Source organism: Tetrahymena thermophila (genome assembly GCF_000189635.1).
Source record: "Tetrahymena thermophila SB210 genomic scaffold scf_8253915, whole genome shotgun sequence".
Taxonomy (NCBI): domain Eukaryota; phylum Ciliophora; class Oligohymenophorea; order Hymenostomatida; family Tetrahymenidae; genus Tetrahymena; species Tetrahymena thermophila.
Window position 1 is genome coordinate 256,194 of NW_002475974.1, and position 15,662 is coordinate 271,855.

General features: G+C 23.7%; 4 protein-coding genes across 4 annotated transcripts; all 4 read right to left on the reverse strand. All coding sequences in view use genetic code 6, as the record gives it.

Annotated features, from left to right (window-relative positions):
- Positions 1-854: 854 nt before the first annotated feature.
- Positions 855-4,169, reverse strand: TTHERM_00689900 (cyclin-dependent kinase-like Serine/Threonine kinase family protein; the record flags this gene model as incomplete). Its single annotated transcript, XM_001026993.2, has 10 exons — positions 855-1,357; positions 1,413-1,683; positions 1,740-2,090; positions 2,144-2,194; positions 2,252-2,329; positions 2,386-2,631; positions 2,754-2,833; positions 2,940-3,557; positions 3,732-3,929; positions 3,986-4,169. 10 exons carry the CDS (start codon positions 4,167-4,169, stop codon positions 855-857), a joined length of 2,580 nt encoding a protein of 859 aa, XP_001026993.2.
- A 1,954-nt stretch (positions 4,170-6,123) lies between these two features.
- On the reverse strand, positions 6,124-6,937 carry TTHERM_00689910 (nucleotidyltransferase; the record flags this gene model as incomplete). Its single annotated transcript, XM_001026994.2, has 2 exons — positions 6,124-6,154; positions 6,381-6,937. The coding sequence occupies 2 exons, from the start codon at positions 6,935-6,937 to the stop codon at positions 6,124-6,126; spliced, it is 588 nt and encodes a 195-aa protein (XP_001026994.2).
- A 685-nt stretch (positions 6,938-7,622) lies between these two features.
- Positions 7,623-9,767, reverse strand: TTHERM_00689920 (alpha/beta hydrolase fold protein; the record flags this gene model as incomplete). The annotated part of the gene is made up of 1 exon (XM_001026995.1): positions 7,623-9,767. The coding sequence occupies one exon, from the start codon at positions 9,765-9,767 to the stop codon at positions 7,623-7,625; it is 2,145 nt and encodes a 714-aa protein (XP_001026995.1).
- A 1,439-nt stretch (positions 9,768-11,206) lies between these two features.
- On the reverse strand, positions 11,207-13,821 carry TTHERM_00689930 (hypothetical protein; the record flags this gene model as incomplete). The annotated part of the gene is made up of 2 exons (XM_001026996.1): positions 11,207-12,646; positions 12,727-13,821. The coding sequence occupies 2 exons, from the start codon at positions 13,819-13,821 to the stop codon at positions 11,207-11,209; spliced, it is 2,535 nt and encodes an 844-aa protein (XP_001026996.1).
- Between the last annotated feature and the right edge of the window lie 1,841 nt (positions 13,822-15,662).

The window sequence follows — 15,662 nt, forward strand, 5'->3', positions numbered from 1 at the left end:
ATAGTTATAAATAATGGTTTAAAGTGACAAATTAATAATTTAAGAGAAAGTATTTATTTTGTAAAGATAGTTTTTTAATAGAAAATATTTTGATATTTCTTTAGCTTTTACTCACATTATTCCTTTTGTTTACATAAAAGCATTATTTAAATTTATAAAAATTTTTTATAATAAACTACTAACTCACTCACTCATTCTTTGCTTTCCTCTTTTTCTAGTTCTTTTCATATTTGATTTTTGCACTAGGAATTTTTTAAAAAGTATTATTTCCCAAAATAAAAAAGTAAATTTTAACCTATGTTACAAAAATTAATATTTTAAAAAGCTAAATAATTAATTATAATTTAGTTTCTAATTGGATAATTATGAGAATTTTTTATACAGAAAATGAATGAAAATGAAAATTACAAAGATTATTTATTAATAATTAAAATAATATTGAGTTATTCTTCATAGATAAATAGATAGATAGGTAGATATGTATGTAGATTTTTAGAGTTTTTTGAGCTTAATTGCTAAATAACAAGAAAAGCCTATTTTTTATTATGTTTGGTATACTAATTATAGCAAGAGTTAAAGCTTAGCTGAATAGTTTTATCTGACTTAATTATTTATCATTAGAAAAAAATTTTTTATTGTTTTTTTTTAACACTTAAAAATCTGGTTTACCATCATTTTAGTATTTAAAATAATTTAGGTTAATTGAAAAAGGAATTTATTTTATTTTATCATTTTATTTATAGCTGAGAGAAAAGTAAATTTATTGAAAGTGAGATGAGGATAGCAATGCTAAAAATTTAACAATCCAGAGTTAGTATTATGAATAAATTAGTTCATGCTAACTAATACACATTTCATTCTTCTCTCATTTATGTATCATTTTGATCAATTTCTTATTGCTGATTGATAAAAACTTGATTATTGTTATTATAATCTACATAATGTTGATTCATCATATATTACTACTATTACTATTATTATTATTATTACTGCTAAATATCCATATATTAATTACCACCTTCATGGTTAAACACAGCCTAGTGCTGTAAATGTGGTTATTACTATTGTTGCTAGTATTCAATATTTTATGTATCGGTTTAGTGCTACTGTTATTATACGTTATAATTCTACTAATATAGCTATTGCTACTATTGTTAATAGTGCTAATAATTTTGCTATTCCACTTATGAAGGTGAAAAAATAGTGTTATTATAATAAGGCATCTATATGAATTGCTAGTCCTAAATCATTTTACCATTTCCATCTACTCCTATTATATCTTTAACCATCTTTTCATTAATTTATTAGATATTTTAAACTACCTATTATGGCTAATCATTCTATCCTAGCTTATAATCTATTTTAAAAATGAGGTAAAATTAAATAAATTTTACAATTATTATTTTTATTACCTATATATATTTTAGAACCATCATAATCAAGTGTAAATAAATCGGAATCTCTTTTAATAGGGATGTGGTATGTTTCCTTGTTATTTTCATCAAAAGTTGGGTGGAACTTTAACATTTCTTGATAAATTGCATCTTTCAATTCATCTAATGTAATATCTTCTCTTTCAAAATCAAAATCAAATTTAACTTTTGCTTCTACTTCAAATTCTGATTCACGAATACCTTCAAAGAAGGGATGTTTAAGAGCTTCTTCTGCACTTATTCTTTTATCCTAATATAATTTTTAATAAAATTGTATGGGAGCTTTTATTGCAAATTCAAAGTTACTGGATTAAAGACTATCATTTTGCTAATAAGATCAATTGCCTAGGGTGAGGCATTTGGTATTAATTTAGAAAGATCTTTTGGAGCTTTATTTCCTAAACTTATAATGAATTATTTGGCTCTATCACTTTGTATATTTTCTAAATCTTCTTTAGATGGAGTACCTGTTAAATTAAGAGTTAAAATGAGCTAATTTAAGTAACTTTCTCCTGGCAACAAAGGCTTTCTCATGTATAATTCGCTAAAAATGCAACCAACAGCCCACATATCTATAGCAGTTGTGTACTTATTCCAAGATAAAAGCAATTCAGGCGCTCTATACCATCTCGTAGCTACATATTCTGTCATTAGAACCTAAAAATTGAAAAATTTTTAGTAAAAAAATAAATAAACTTCTATAAAATTACCAAGACATTAACCTTTGTATCAACAGTTCTTGCAAGACCAAAATCACATATCTATTTATATAAAAATATATCTAAATTAACCTAAATATTGATTTGAGCTAAACTTACCTTCAACACACAGTCTGAGTTTACTAATAGATTGCCTGGTTTTAAATCTCTATGGAATACTCCTGCTGAATGAATGTACTTTAAGAAATAATAAATTTAGTTAACATACTAATAAATTAATGAATTTAAAATACTTTAAGACCGCATAGCAATTAATAAATAAAAAATTATATGTGATCTTCACTAAGAATTTAGTCTGAAGCAATAATTTAATGTAAATCAGTATCCATAAGTTAAGAAATAATATAAATATCTTCTAATTTTTCTTTAGGAACAGGTGATAAAACATCTCTAATACTAATAATGTTATCATGCTCTAAAGCTTTTAATATTTTAATTTCTCTCAAAATTCTTTTTGTCTCTAATGGATTCAAGAAAGGCTATTTATTTTAAATGAATAACATTTTAATATAAAATCATTTAAGTAAATTTATGAATAGTTTTGTTTGATCTCTTATTTGTTTTGCTGACTGCATAAAAAGCTAAATAAAAAAATAAATACCTTAAATATTTTTTTTATAGCAACAAAATCTTATTTCTCTTAATCAAATGCTTTAGCAACAACTCCATAACCTCCTATGCCTTTTAAATTACATAAAGAAATATTTTTTATTTTTTTAAAGATGAATTAATAATATAAACAAACAACTATCTATTTATATATTATTTGTTAAGCTTAAGCATTTACCTATAGGGACAAGAAGCTAATATTTCTTGGGAACATCAAACCTATTCTAGAATATGAATATAGAGTTAAAATAGGGATCTTCGGTGTCGCTATTTGGTTGTTGTTTGAGTTTTACTTCTTAATTATTCTATTTTTGGTTTTATTCCTATAAAGTATTTAAATGCTACTGCTTCTAGTAAAACTAGGCTGACTAATAGTTTGGATTCCCTATTTAAGGATATTAAGAATTGACAGTAGCAGGCTTTAAATCGTTGTTCATACCATAATTTTAGTCAAACTAATGATTTTAGAGTTAATTGTACATAGTATATTGATGATCTATTTATACACCTTCTCCACCACCCATCATATATTAAATTTATTAAAAGTCATTTCCCTATTTCAATATTTATTGATTTTGCATATCACCTTGCATATTCACAAACTGATGCTACTAGTTTTGTTAAGTATTCACTCCATTCATAGGATAATAATTTTAATCATCATATTATTACTACTAATGAATAACCTAAGCGTTTGGGTCTTAGATATATTAACCCTAAGGCGGCATTACCTACTGTTAATTCAACATTTAATTTTTAACCATATTTATGTTATTTGCAGCATACATGTTATTATCTGTTAATAAATTTAGTTGATTAATATTAGTAAAATAAAATAAGTATAATGATTAATACTCCATCAAATGAAAAAGAATTTAATTAAATATTTTTTGCAAAAGATAATTGAGTGCAATGGAATATAGATCATTTAGTTAAAACTGATATTCAATTAATTCAAAATTTAAATTACTATTTTCAATAAAATTCTGCTATTGAAGCTAATTATTCCTATAATAGTTCATTTCATTAGGATTATTTCCTCCATTAAAATTATTCTGATACATAATATCCTGTTTGCTTTAGTCTACCATGTTTCCAGCAGTTGGGTTCATGCGATTTGCTTGCATTCCATACTTTTCTTGCTCTTAATTTGGATGCATTTTATTAACTTTTTTATCAAAAACTGTATTATCTTTTACTATATCTTAATAAGTTCTTTTATACTTTTTTTCTTTCTTCTGGCTTTTTATTTATTTGTGTTTTATCTTATTTAAAAATAATATTTAATATAAATTTTTTCTTTTCTTTTGTTTGTTATGCTAATATATTTAATTACATTAGTATATAAACCTTTATTCAATAATAAGCAATTTTATTGTAAAATGAACAAAACCAATAGCTCATGCATGCATCATTTTATTTCAAATAATATTTTTTTATCAGAACAATAAGAAAAAAAGCAAGCATATTTTCATTTCTAATATCTATCTATCTTTCTTGCTTACCCAAGAAATTAAAAAAATATATCAATATTCGACCAACATAAAGTTTTTTTACTATGATAAATACTTATCATCAATTAATTAATGTCTGTCTGATACTACATTTTGCATTTATTAGTTTCCTACCAGTAAATAGTAAGTTGCCAAAAATTTTTAAATCTTATATAAAATAAAAGCATCAAAAACAGTCAATCAATTAAACAAAAATAAACTAACCAAATGTTTTTATTATATAAAATATTAATATTATGGTTTTATTTTTAGACTCTATTTTAACAAGTAAGATTAGAACTAAATAAAAGGCTTGTTAAAAATTGTAAATGATTTATTATATTAAAATATCATCTGTTTAATATTAAAAATAAATAGATATTTCTTCTCTATTAAATTGGCTTTAAATGATTGTTAAGAAGCTATTAATTTAATTTTAACATGTATTATAGATAGATAGATACCAATAGAAAATAAATATAAAATATAGATAGATAGTTATATTGCTATTATTATTATTATTATAGTAGTAGTATTTAATAGTCATAATTGCTTAAATATTTTATTATCTTTAAAATTTTTTTACTCTAGATATATTAAGATTTAAGACTGACTATTTTGATTATAAATTAATACCTGCTATTTTGTAGCTGATAATAATTACATAAAATTATTGATTGAAATAGAACATTCTTGCAGATTTTTTTTTAAGTTTGCAAGCTCTTTATTACTATTTGTTGTTAAATAGTCATCCATCAATGTTTTTAAGTAAAAAATTGATTCTGTAGATGGCCATTCTTGCAAACGCCTGAGAAAATTTAAATCCTATAGAGAGACATAATATTAAATAAATTAAAGATTTGTATTTCATTTAATTTTGCAGTTGTTTGGATTAGTAGCGGTATTCAGAAGCAGTAAACCCATACATTTTATAGCTCCTTCGTATTAATGTTGTTGCATTAAATATTGCCAAAGGAATTAAGAAAATAAAAAGCAAATAACTTCTATGTATAAAACTTAAAGTAGTTACTAATAATTAAAATATGATTTCAATTGGAATGTATTTAGATAATATTTGAGTCAAATTATAGGCAGTTATTTTTTCGTTTTTGAAGTCTTCGTGAAGAAGGTAGAAATAGACAGCAAGCAATGTTGCGAAAAAATTGCTTAAAAGCATTATAAACCAAAGAATTGTTTCCATACTTATTTTGATTGGCTTAAAGCTTAATTATTTCTGTTCTATTGTTGAAGAAAAAAAAATCGGATTTTTGAATTAATAATTATTGATTATATTTTCAAAAGAATAAAACTTTAAAATATTAAAAGATATTATAATAACAATACAAAAACAAGTATTTCCTTTATTTATAAGCTCTTAATATTTAAATATTTAAATTGATCAAAAAAAAAATTCATCAAAAATTTGATCAAAAATATTTTATCCAAAATTTACTCATAAATTTAAAAAAATGATCAAATTTCCTTAAGTTAAGGAGATAATTCTAAGATGAAATAAGAATTATTCTGATGATAAATTATCAAATATAATTAATTATATTTGAAAATAAATAATTATAATTGATAATCAATCTTTTTAAAAACTTATTTTACAAATATAATTATATTTGAAAATTAATATTTTTAATTGATAATCAATTTTTTTAAAAACTTATTTTATAGTTAAGTTATTTTCTTTAATTATTATCAAATAAAATTATTTTTAAGCATAGTTAAAGCTGAATAAAATATTAAATTAACTTTTACAAATAATTTAGTTATTAAATCAAAAATAAATCACACAAAATTTCTATCAAACAAGATTTTTTGATAACTCCTACAAAAATAGTCTAAATATGTTATTAGATTTCTTCAAGTGGTCAAAGTCGTTTCTTTCAACAGGCTATTCATTTAAAATGAAATTTTACATAAAATAAAAATAATCATTTAGTCTCTAGTCTTCCAAAAGCATCCTATTTTTGTTATCAAGCTTTTTTAATTAAAATAAAATCTACCCTAGTTCATACATCTTATCAATTAATTGTATTAATTCTGAATTATTTTAATCTTTGCTTTGCTCTAAAAAGATTTACTTTACTTATTTATAAATACTTTCAAAATTTAATTACATATCTTAAACACCGCCTTTCATTTTTATATATAATACTTAATAACTTTAAACAATAGAGTTTAAAACATCTTTCACAATAATCAATCCGTCATCTGATTATTTAGACTTAATAAACTTTTATTAATATTTGCTAATTTTACTCCATATTTAAAAGATAGGAGGCTAAATGCTAGTTTATAAAAGAATCTTTAACTCTTTAGGAATTAAATCTATGTAAACACTTTTTGTCTATAACCAAAGAGTACTTTCATCTAAAATTACATTTTTACATCTATCTCTTAAATATTTCCTGAGATCTATCAATTCAAGATCCACGTCTATATTCTGATTTAATTTTGTTTCATGGTTTAGTTTTAAGTAAGAGGTTAACTTCAATACACTTAAATATTTATCTTCAGAATATAAAAAGAAGCCTTTAATATCTACATCAGAATTTTCAGTTTCCAAGCCGTAAGATCTTGAACCAGTTTCACCTGCAAAAATGATCTTAAATCCATACTACTTTTCAGTTCCTAACAATAATTCAAACACCAGTTTTTTTAATTTTTCATCCATTTTTTGTAATTTTTACTTCTTAAGATTTTACAGTGCCTTTATTAAAGATTAATTTTAATATCTTTTACAAAATTAATCAAAAAATTAATATTTTATATGTAATTAAGTAGAGAATAGAAAAAAATCTAGAATATAAGTAGACTCTTTATTTTCTTATATTTTCTCTCTAAACATATCAACACAGCTTATTTAGATATTGTTTTATAAAAATTAAAACCTTTTAATTGAAAAAAAATTATTGTTGTTTTAATAATTAACCGTTTTATTATTTTTTATAATGAAAAAAGCTCAAATATAAATATGAAAGTTTGAAAACTGAAGTTTTAGTAGAACTTAATTATCAATCTGTTATCCTTTTGATTTTTATTTTTTTTTATCTAAATAAAGGAATTCAAAATATATTTAAAAAAATTACTAATTTAAAGCTTCTAAAAAAAAAAAAATTAGAAGTAAGAACTCAAGCTTGTAATGTGATCAGCTTATTATACATTTTCATATTTTTGAAGATATTTAAGGATATAAAATAAAGACAAATTATTTATATCATAAAATTAATATTTTCAACAAAAAAAATAAAAGAAATGATAGTTTATAATTTGTTTAAAAATAAGGTATTATAAAATAGTGTTATAATTAATGTAAGCTAAAATTATGAATTTTAAAATGATGAAGAAAGAATATATCATCAATAAGTCACGTAAGTGTTTACAGGATCAAGCAATTCTGCTAACATTATTCCTGTATCTTATATAGCTTAGGAAGAATCGAAACCAAAGGGATAATCATAGTTAAGAAAACCATGTCTCATTAAATTATATACTATTGTTTTAACATTTTTGTGACCTGAGAGTACTAATTTTTCTGTAAAGCGAATTGTATCATCATGTAATGAGTCATCTTCTCCAACCATAATACGCATAGCTGGTAATATTTTCATGATTTCACTTGGGAATAGTATTGGGCTGAGGAATGGATCCTTCTTAGAATCTTCACTATTATTGACATACATAGATACACAACTTTTAAGGAAAGTATGGGGAACAATAGGATCAAATAATGAAGTTAGGAAAGAAGGGGTATATATATCTGTACTTAAATTAACAGCTGGATAGCACAAAAGTAAACCATCTGGCTAGCGTATCCCATATTTATGTGCTAAGAGACAAACACCAAGAGCCATGTTAGCTCCAGCTGAATCACCTGCTAGCAATATTTTATTTATTTTAATATTATAGTAGTCCTCTGCATTAAATAATATCCAGCAGTAAGCTTAAAAACAATCTGCAACTGCTGAAGGATATTTATTTTATGGAAGGAGTTTGTAATCAATTGAGAATATTGGGACATCCTTTAACAAGTTAGCCCATCTTCTTGTATAAATTTGATGAGAAAAAGAAGACATACTTATCCATCCTCCTCCATGAATATGGAATATAACTTCGTCAAACACTTCTCTTTCTCCTTTCAAACTAGGCTATCTATAAAATACGTTTCCTTTATCATCTTCATCATTTTCAGAATTTTCATCTATATTATTATTAGGTTTTTGTTGACGATTTAATTTTAGCTTTGAAGAGAATTTAAACACATTCTTAACTCCTTCTATCAAAGTAGAAGTAACGCTTTTATTCTTTGAAGGGAAATTTAAAGGCTGGCCATATTTTCTTCTCTAGAGATTTTTTGCACATAATACACGAAGCTGTATTTTATTTGGTGAAGCTGTGTCTATGTCTTTATCTTAAGGAACTCTTTTAGTTACTGGTTCTGATTGATATTTGTTATAAATCGTATTGCTTTCAATTTCACTTTTGATCATTTCTTCAGTGAGAGTAGGATATGCGTTAGCATCTATTTATATTACTTCGTGATATTCAATTTTATCAATCACATTAGCAACGAAAATTTCCCACATCTTTATCTATTCTATGACATCCCAAACAAGGATGGCAGCTTTAGGATCGGGATTAGTTTAAAACTTAACTGTTATAAGACGAGCTTCCTCGTTAAAGAAAAAATATTAAGCACTACGTACTAACGCCATAAACTATTTCAGGGGCTTATTTTCAATATTGTATATTTTATAGCAGAGGGAGTTAGCAAGGTAGATAGATTTTTCAAATACTTTTAACCTGTTAATCAATTCAGCATCTGAAGCAAGCTTTCTGTATCTAAGTGAATTCCTATAAAGGTTTCTCCATCTTTCATCGTAGCGAGGAAGAGACATTAAATCATTTTTATTAAAATAAACAATTAGAGGTAACAACTCGATTAACAAACTTAACTTTCCATTGGCAGACAAAAAATAAGCAATCATTTCTTCCATAACCCTCTCATTTTCCGCATTATCATTTAAACCTCTCTATCCGTGATCCATCATAACATCAAAAATACACATTTTAGTTTTTTCCATCGCTTCTTCTAATATAAAAATGTTAACATCTTACTTAAGTGAGAGAGTTATTTTGCTTTTAACAAATTTTTCTTCTTCATTAGATTCGCTTGTAGATTCTTCATCATTATTGATTTAGTTATTATTAAAAACAGGGATTTCTTCCTCTATATTATCAGTATTTTTTACTTTCTTAACATCAAACAGGCATTTAAGAAGAGTGTCTGTGTAGCAATCTATCTAGGCTATAAAGTCTGAAATAGCAGGTACTTCGATCTATTGAGAAATTCTTTGATAGAGCATCCAGAGCATTGCTCTAGTTTATTCAGCTCGCTTGATATTTTCTATTGTCTGAGGAATAGTTTACTAGAGCTAAACGAATAATTCTCTGTTTTTAAATACATTTTAATAACTAATCTCTCCTTATTACTAACTCTACATTCTTCTAAATATATACTCTCTCTACTAATCACTATAAAACCTTTCTACAATATTTTCTAATTGTTTGTGATTTTCTTTTTTATCCTTTTACTAAGATTTTTGTTTCAATAATTTTTTAATTAATTTATAAGAATTGTAGGGTTATTGTTTTTGTGAGGATGAAAAATTTAAATATTAAAAATAGTGTCAAACCTGATTTACACAAAGCAGGTACAAACAAATACTTAAGAAATGAGAAAGCAGTATCACATAAAATTTAAGACTTTTCAATAAATTAATATGAAACTTTACTTTAGTGAAAAATTAAATGAAAGAGAAAGCATAACTTTATTAGCGATAATATTAATAAGCGTCATAAGTAAATACATCATTTGAAAGAGTCTGACAATATCTAATATTAATAATATCATTAAAGCTAGTTTTATCCATTAATTAAGGAGTAATTGAAAAAGAAACTCACTTTAATATTATTATTTCATCTCTTAATTGTTAAACAAAAATAATTACATCTAATCTAAAGTATAAAATTAATAATTAAATAATATTATTAACTCATTCACTTTCATCATTTTTTCCTTTTCAATTTCTTATTTTAGCATATTAAAATTAAACAAATTATTTTTAAGACTTTGAAAAACAAACAAAAAGAAATGTATTTATGCAAAAATGTTTTACAAAAAGTTTGATTTATTATTTTTTTATGCATTCAATAATTAGCATTTCTTTCCCTCCTCTTTTATATTTAATATTTTACAAACAAATTTACTATTTAATTAATAAATCTGAAAGGAAAATTTAAATTTAATTAGCTGAAAGAGAAAAATATTTGCTTTTAGTTAGTACTTTTAACTTTACATTTGGACCTATGATATTAAAAATACTTATGAGCTTAATAAAAATACTAAGTTTTCAATGTTTTTTTAATTCAAAAAAAAACTAATTTGATATTTGGCAACTACACAGAAAGTATAGTAGAGCTGCAAAACTATTTAATGATAGGTTAAACATTTTTTTTCAGATAAAATCAACTACTTTTAATATTTTGGAGATATTCTGAAATCGTTTACAGCTCAAATGATTAGAAATTTTATGACTATTACAAATTTAAATAAATTTTTTTAATGATAAAAAAATTTAAATTTAAAAAAATTATCGAAAGTTTTTGTCTTAAAAAAAGATAAAATTTAAAAAAATATTAATTATGAAATCTTTAATAATGAATTTTCAAAATAAATGCATAAAATTTAGCAAATATTTTTAAATCTTTTTATGATTTAAAAATTAAAACAAATTTAATTAGCTAAGAAGTCAAACAAAACCTTGAAATCTATTTAGTAATCTTTCAATTAAAATAGCAAAATAAGTATGATAAAAAGAAGATTTGATTATCACCAAATTTAAACACATTTAAACTGTTTATATATATATATAGATTAACTTCAATAGTATTATTAGTGATATATCATTTTATGAAGCTTTTTTTGTTCTTGTTAGAGTTCCTCAAATTTGCAACCTAAGGACTCGTCATCAAAAATATTAAAGTAATGATGGTCATATAAGTCTAAATCTTCTCCTCCCAATTCTTGATATTAATGTTAATTATCATATTCTTGCAAGCCATTCTATGACTTTGGTTGCTATAGTTCGTTTCCCTCAAAACAATAGTTTTACATTTCATCTTTTTAATAATTATTATAGTTTTATGGATAGTCAGTCTGATATTATAATTATATATCCTGAGATTGACCATAATCACTTTTTTAAATTTTATTTTTTTATTAGTAAATATCTTAATCAATATAAGTTTGATCCTATAAGAAGCATTCGTCTTTAGAAATATGATTCAACTAACTAGGATCTTCATTTATTTATTCAGGGTATTAGCTTGTACTGAATATGTTTGATTAAACGTTATTGTTGTTGCTTTATTTATTTAAAGTGTTTTAATTAAGGTTGTTGCTGCTTTATTAGAAGTGGGCTTTACTGGCAAATTAAAACAATTAATTTTTTTAAAAATTAGGTTATTAGTTTAGTTCATTTGGTTATATATTATAAGTATTTTACTTACTTTAATCATACTAGTTTTTACTAATAAAATTATTTTGATTTATTTGGTTTTATATTAACTAGTAATTAACTTTAGTTTTTTAAGAGTCTTCCTATTTTTATCCGTTATTATTTTTATATATGTTTTACTCAGGACTGCTTAAAATATTTATATTTATATTTTCAGATATTGATGAGGTATTACTGCGAACATCTAAGCTGTCTGCCCTTGAAGAAAAGTCATTTTTTTATTCAGTTTACTATTGAGATTCTCCTTAAATATTAGGTGACACCAATTTTTTTGGAGCTGCAGCAGCAGCCTGATTTAATAGTATTTTTTATACCTCCTATTCACTATAAAACCTTTCGATGAAGGCTTAACTCTTTTTAGAGTACTTTTCATCTAGCTCATGCTAATCATAATTTGGATGGCGTTTATTTTTACCTGTCTATGAAATATCATTTACACTAGATTAATCTGAATGAGATCTTTATTTTTATTCTTATTTATCAACATGTTGTTCTAATTCTTTTAGAGTCATAGCCCCTGGAATATCTTGGTTACTATAATTGCTGCTATTGCTATTGCTCCTACTTCTTTTTGAAATACTTGCATTAGTAGAATTAAACTTTTTATAAGAAAAGCTAGTTTCCTCTTCTTCTTTCTTGATTGGCATCTATGACCTTTAATCGTTATCTTCATCTATTGACGATCTCTAGGAGTGTGATCCGTTATTTTAGTAATAATTGCCATACAACGTACTTTAATTAAAAATTTATTAACAATTGTTTTCAATCTTGAAAGTATCACTGCTTCTCTAGGTATATGACTGCTAATAATTTGTTTATTTATTTATTTATTAGTAAGTTTTTTAAGTTAATGTAAATTAAAAATAATTTTTAAATATTTTACTTAGTTTGTAAATGCATCCAAATTATCATCTTGTTAATCTCTTAATTGTTTAGATATTGGGTTCTCTTTATTAAATGCTGAGTAAGTCAATGAAGTAGAAGGTGGTAAAGGATCAAATGTTTTGTTGTTGAAATACAGCTCATATGGTAAACTCTTAAGCTGGTTATCTGACTTTCTCATCTAATAGAGATATGATCGAGTTTCAGGTGATATTGTAAATCTAATAACTTCAACAAATCCAACGTCAACAAATGTCCTAAGATTTTGTACAATTTCAATCTCTGCCTCCACCTAAATTAAAATCTTATCAACAGTGTAGATTTTGAAAGTTAGTAGTTATCTACCTTCTTTCATTAAACGATTAAGCAGCATTATGTTTTTCATAATACGTTAAGATCCTCCGAATACCTCAAGCCAACCCTTTCTGAGGAGGATATTTGCACATTCAGCCTAATCAACTCCACCAACTATTTCTGCTAGCGCTTTGCTTACGATAAATTTAATACGTTTAGTATTATATATATTATAGTCAAGCTGTAAAATAGATACTGCGTAAAGACCGTCAATAGGAAGACTATCAACATATTCAGTCGCTTTTTTTAAAAAATTTTAGAATTTATATTCATAGAGACGTGGAGGTACAGGATTTTGGAGCATCTTTTCTTTGATACGACGTATGAAGTGCTAATAGGCTTGCAAGTAGTGAGCCAACTACTTATATACATCATTAGAGCAGCATTAAAGCTTTTAGATGATAAATTCAAATTCAGAGATACCTTGATAGCTTGCGTCAATAGTCATTTCTATTCTATTATGGAACTATTCTGCCTTAACAAATGGACGCCATTTATTTAATGGTGATTGCTTGATGCCTATAGGGAAATACTCTTCTTCACTGTCGAGTTGAAGCTCTAAATTTATTTCTCCGATTAAAAAAAATTCATATAGAGGCTATATATTGTAGTACATAGGAACTGCAATAAGTCTTTTTTTCTAGATTTTTGGTTCATGAGATAAAGAAGGACTTTAAGCAACCACGCTATTATTCTACAAATCGGCGATAAGCTTTCCTAAGAATCTGCGCTTTTTGTTCATTTGGTGTAGGATGGTCAAAATGAAAGATTCGGAGTATAGTTGGTTATAAATACTTGCTGTGTAAACAAAACTTTTTGCTTTCTTCTTATAGCTAAATGCAAAGCAGGCTCTTCTTGTTATTCGCTCTTTTATTACTCTTGATTAAAAACTCTTTAAATGGAATTTTAATTAAGATGCTTATGATGATGAATAGATATTATTTTGTTAAAAGCGAAATTGGAGTATAGATCACATCCCATAATTTTTAAGTGAATTTTTCTAAATTAATCAAGAAAAGCCTTTGTTCATCATAATAATCTTCTTAATTCTGGCTGATAGCTTGATTCAAAGATCCATAAATTATAAAAGCAAAAAATCAAAATAGAGACTCTTTAAGTAAATTTTGTGTCAAAATATTTATTAAATAAAGCAAGAAGAGAACTTAATTAATACTTCGAGAATAGAAAAATTAAAGAAATAAGAAGAAAATTGAAAAATTGTTTATCATTTATTCACTTTCTCTATATTGCATTCAAAAGTTTTATATAAGTTTTTATTAAAATTTTCATTTTTCCTCATAAATTTTCTTCAATTCCAAAAAAACAATTTACAAGCTGATTATTGCAATATTTTTACATAATTTTCACTTCTATTTCATAACACAAAAATATTATTTATAATAAATAATTTAAAAAGCACTTTGCTTAAAGACACGCAATACTCAACATTATCACTGATAAGTGATAAATCCAATTATTCGAATAGATTATTTATCATAGATCTTTAAAACAAATTATTTATTTATTTTTTATAAAATATAAAGATTAAAATATTTTTATTATTGAATTGTAAAATATTTATTGAGTTTTAATAAAAATAAATTAATTGTTTTTCTTAAAAGAAATGGAAATAATTAAATTTATAAAATCTAATTATTTATATTCTATTTAAGATTAAATAATCATATAAATTTTATTTTTTTTATAATGCGATTGTCTATAATAACTAATAAAATTTTTTAGAAATTATAATCAATACTATTTTTTATTCTTTGAAAATCTGTATTGAATAATTTAGTTTAAGTATACAAAAATAATTAAAAATTGGCTAATAGCCAACTAAATTTACTTCAACAAAAAATATTTAAACTAAATGTAAATAAAAATTATTAAATATTTATTAAATTTCACTTACTTTCCTTGAGTTATTTATCTATATTTAATATATTAATTTATGAAAATAGAATATGCGTTTTAGGAGAAATTAATCTTCTAAGTAAAAAACCATTAAGATTAAATGTAAATAGTATAATGAATAATTATTTTAAATTAATTATTTAATAAGGTACAGTTTACAAATGATTAATAAAATATTTTAGTTTGAATGAAACAATTTAAGTTATCAAGTATTTAAAATAATGGAATTATTTGCACTAGAAAATTAATTTGTTATTTTTGTAATTTTAATTTTTTTTTTAACGAATTGAACGTTTGAATATAATGAAATTTAATACAATTTATTTATCATTTAGTTTTTTACTTTTTTTTCTGGTAGCGAAGATTTTATTATAATGTAATCGTTTAAATTAGATTTTATTAAATATAAATTTTACCAAGGTGAACAATCTTTTTTTGGGATAAATTTGTATTTTTTACACAAGACTTAAAAATCCAAAATTAAAAAATGATTAACTAATTAATAAAAAATTGATAATTCTTGCTTTAAAACGATAAAGCACAAACCTTTAGTCAAAATATTTTCTTAAAAATCATTTTTTTATTAAATAACTTACAAATTTATGCTTTTCAACCTCAAAAAACTGATATATATGTAGTTGCAATCAAAATTTTGATGTAAAATGA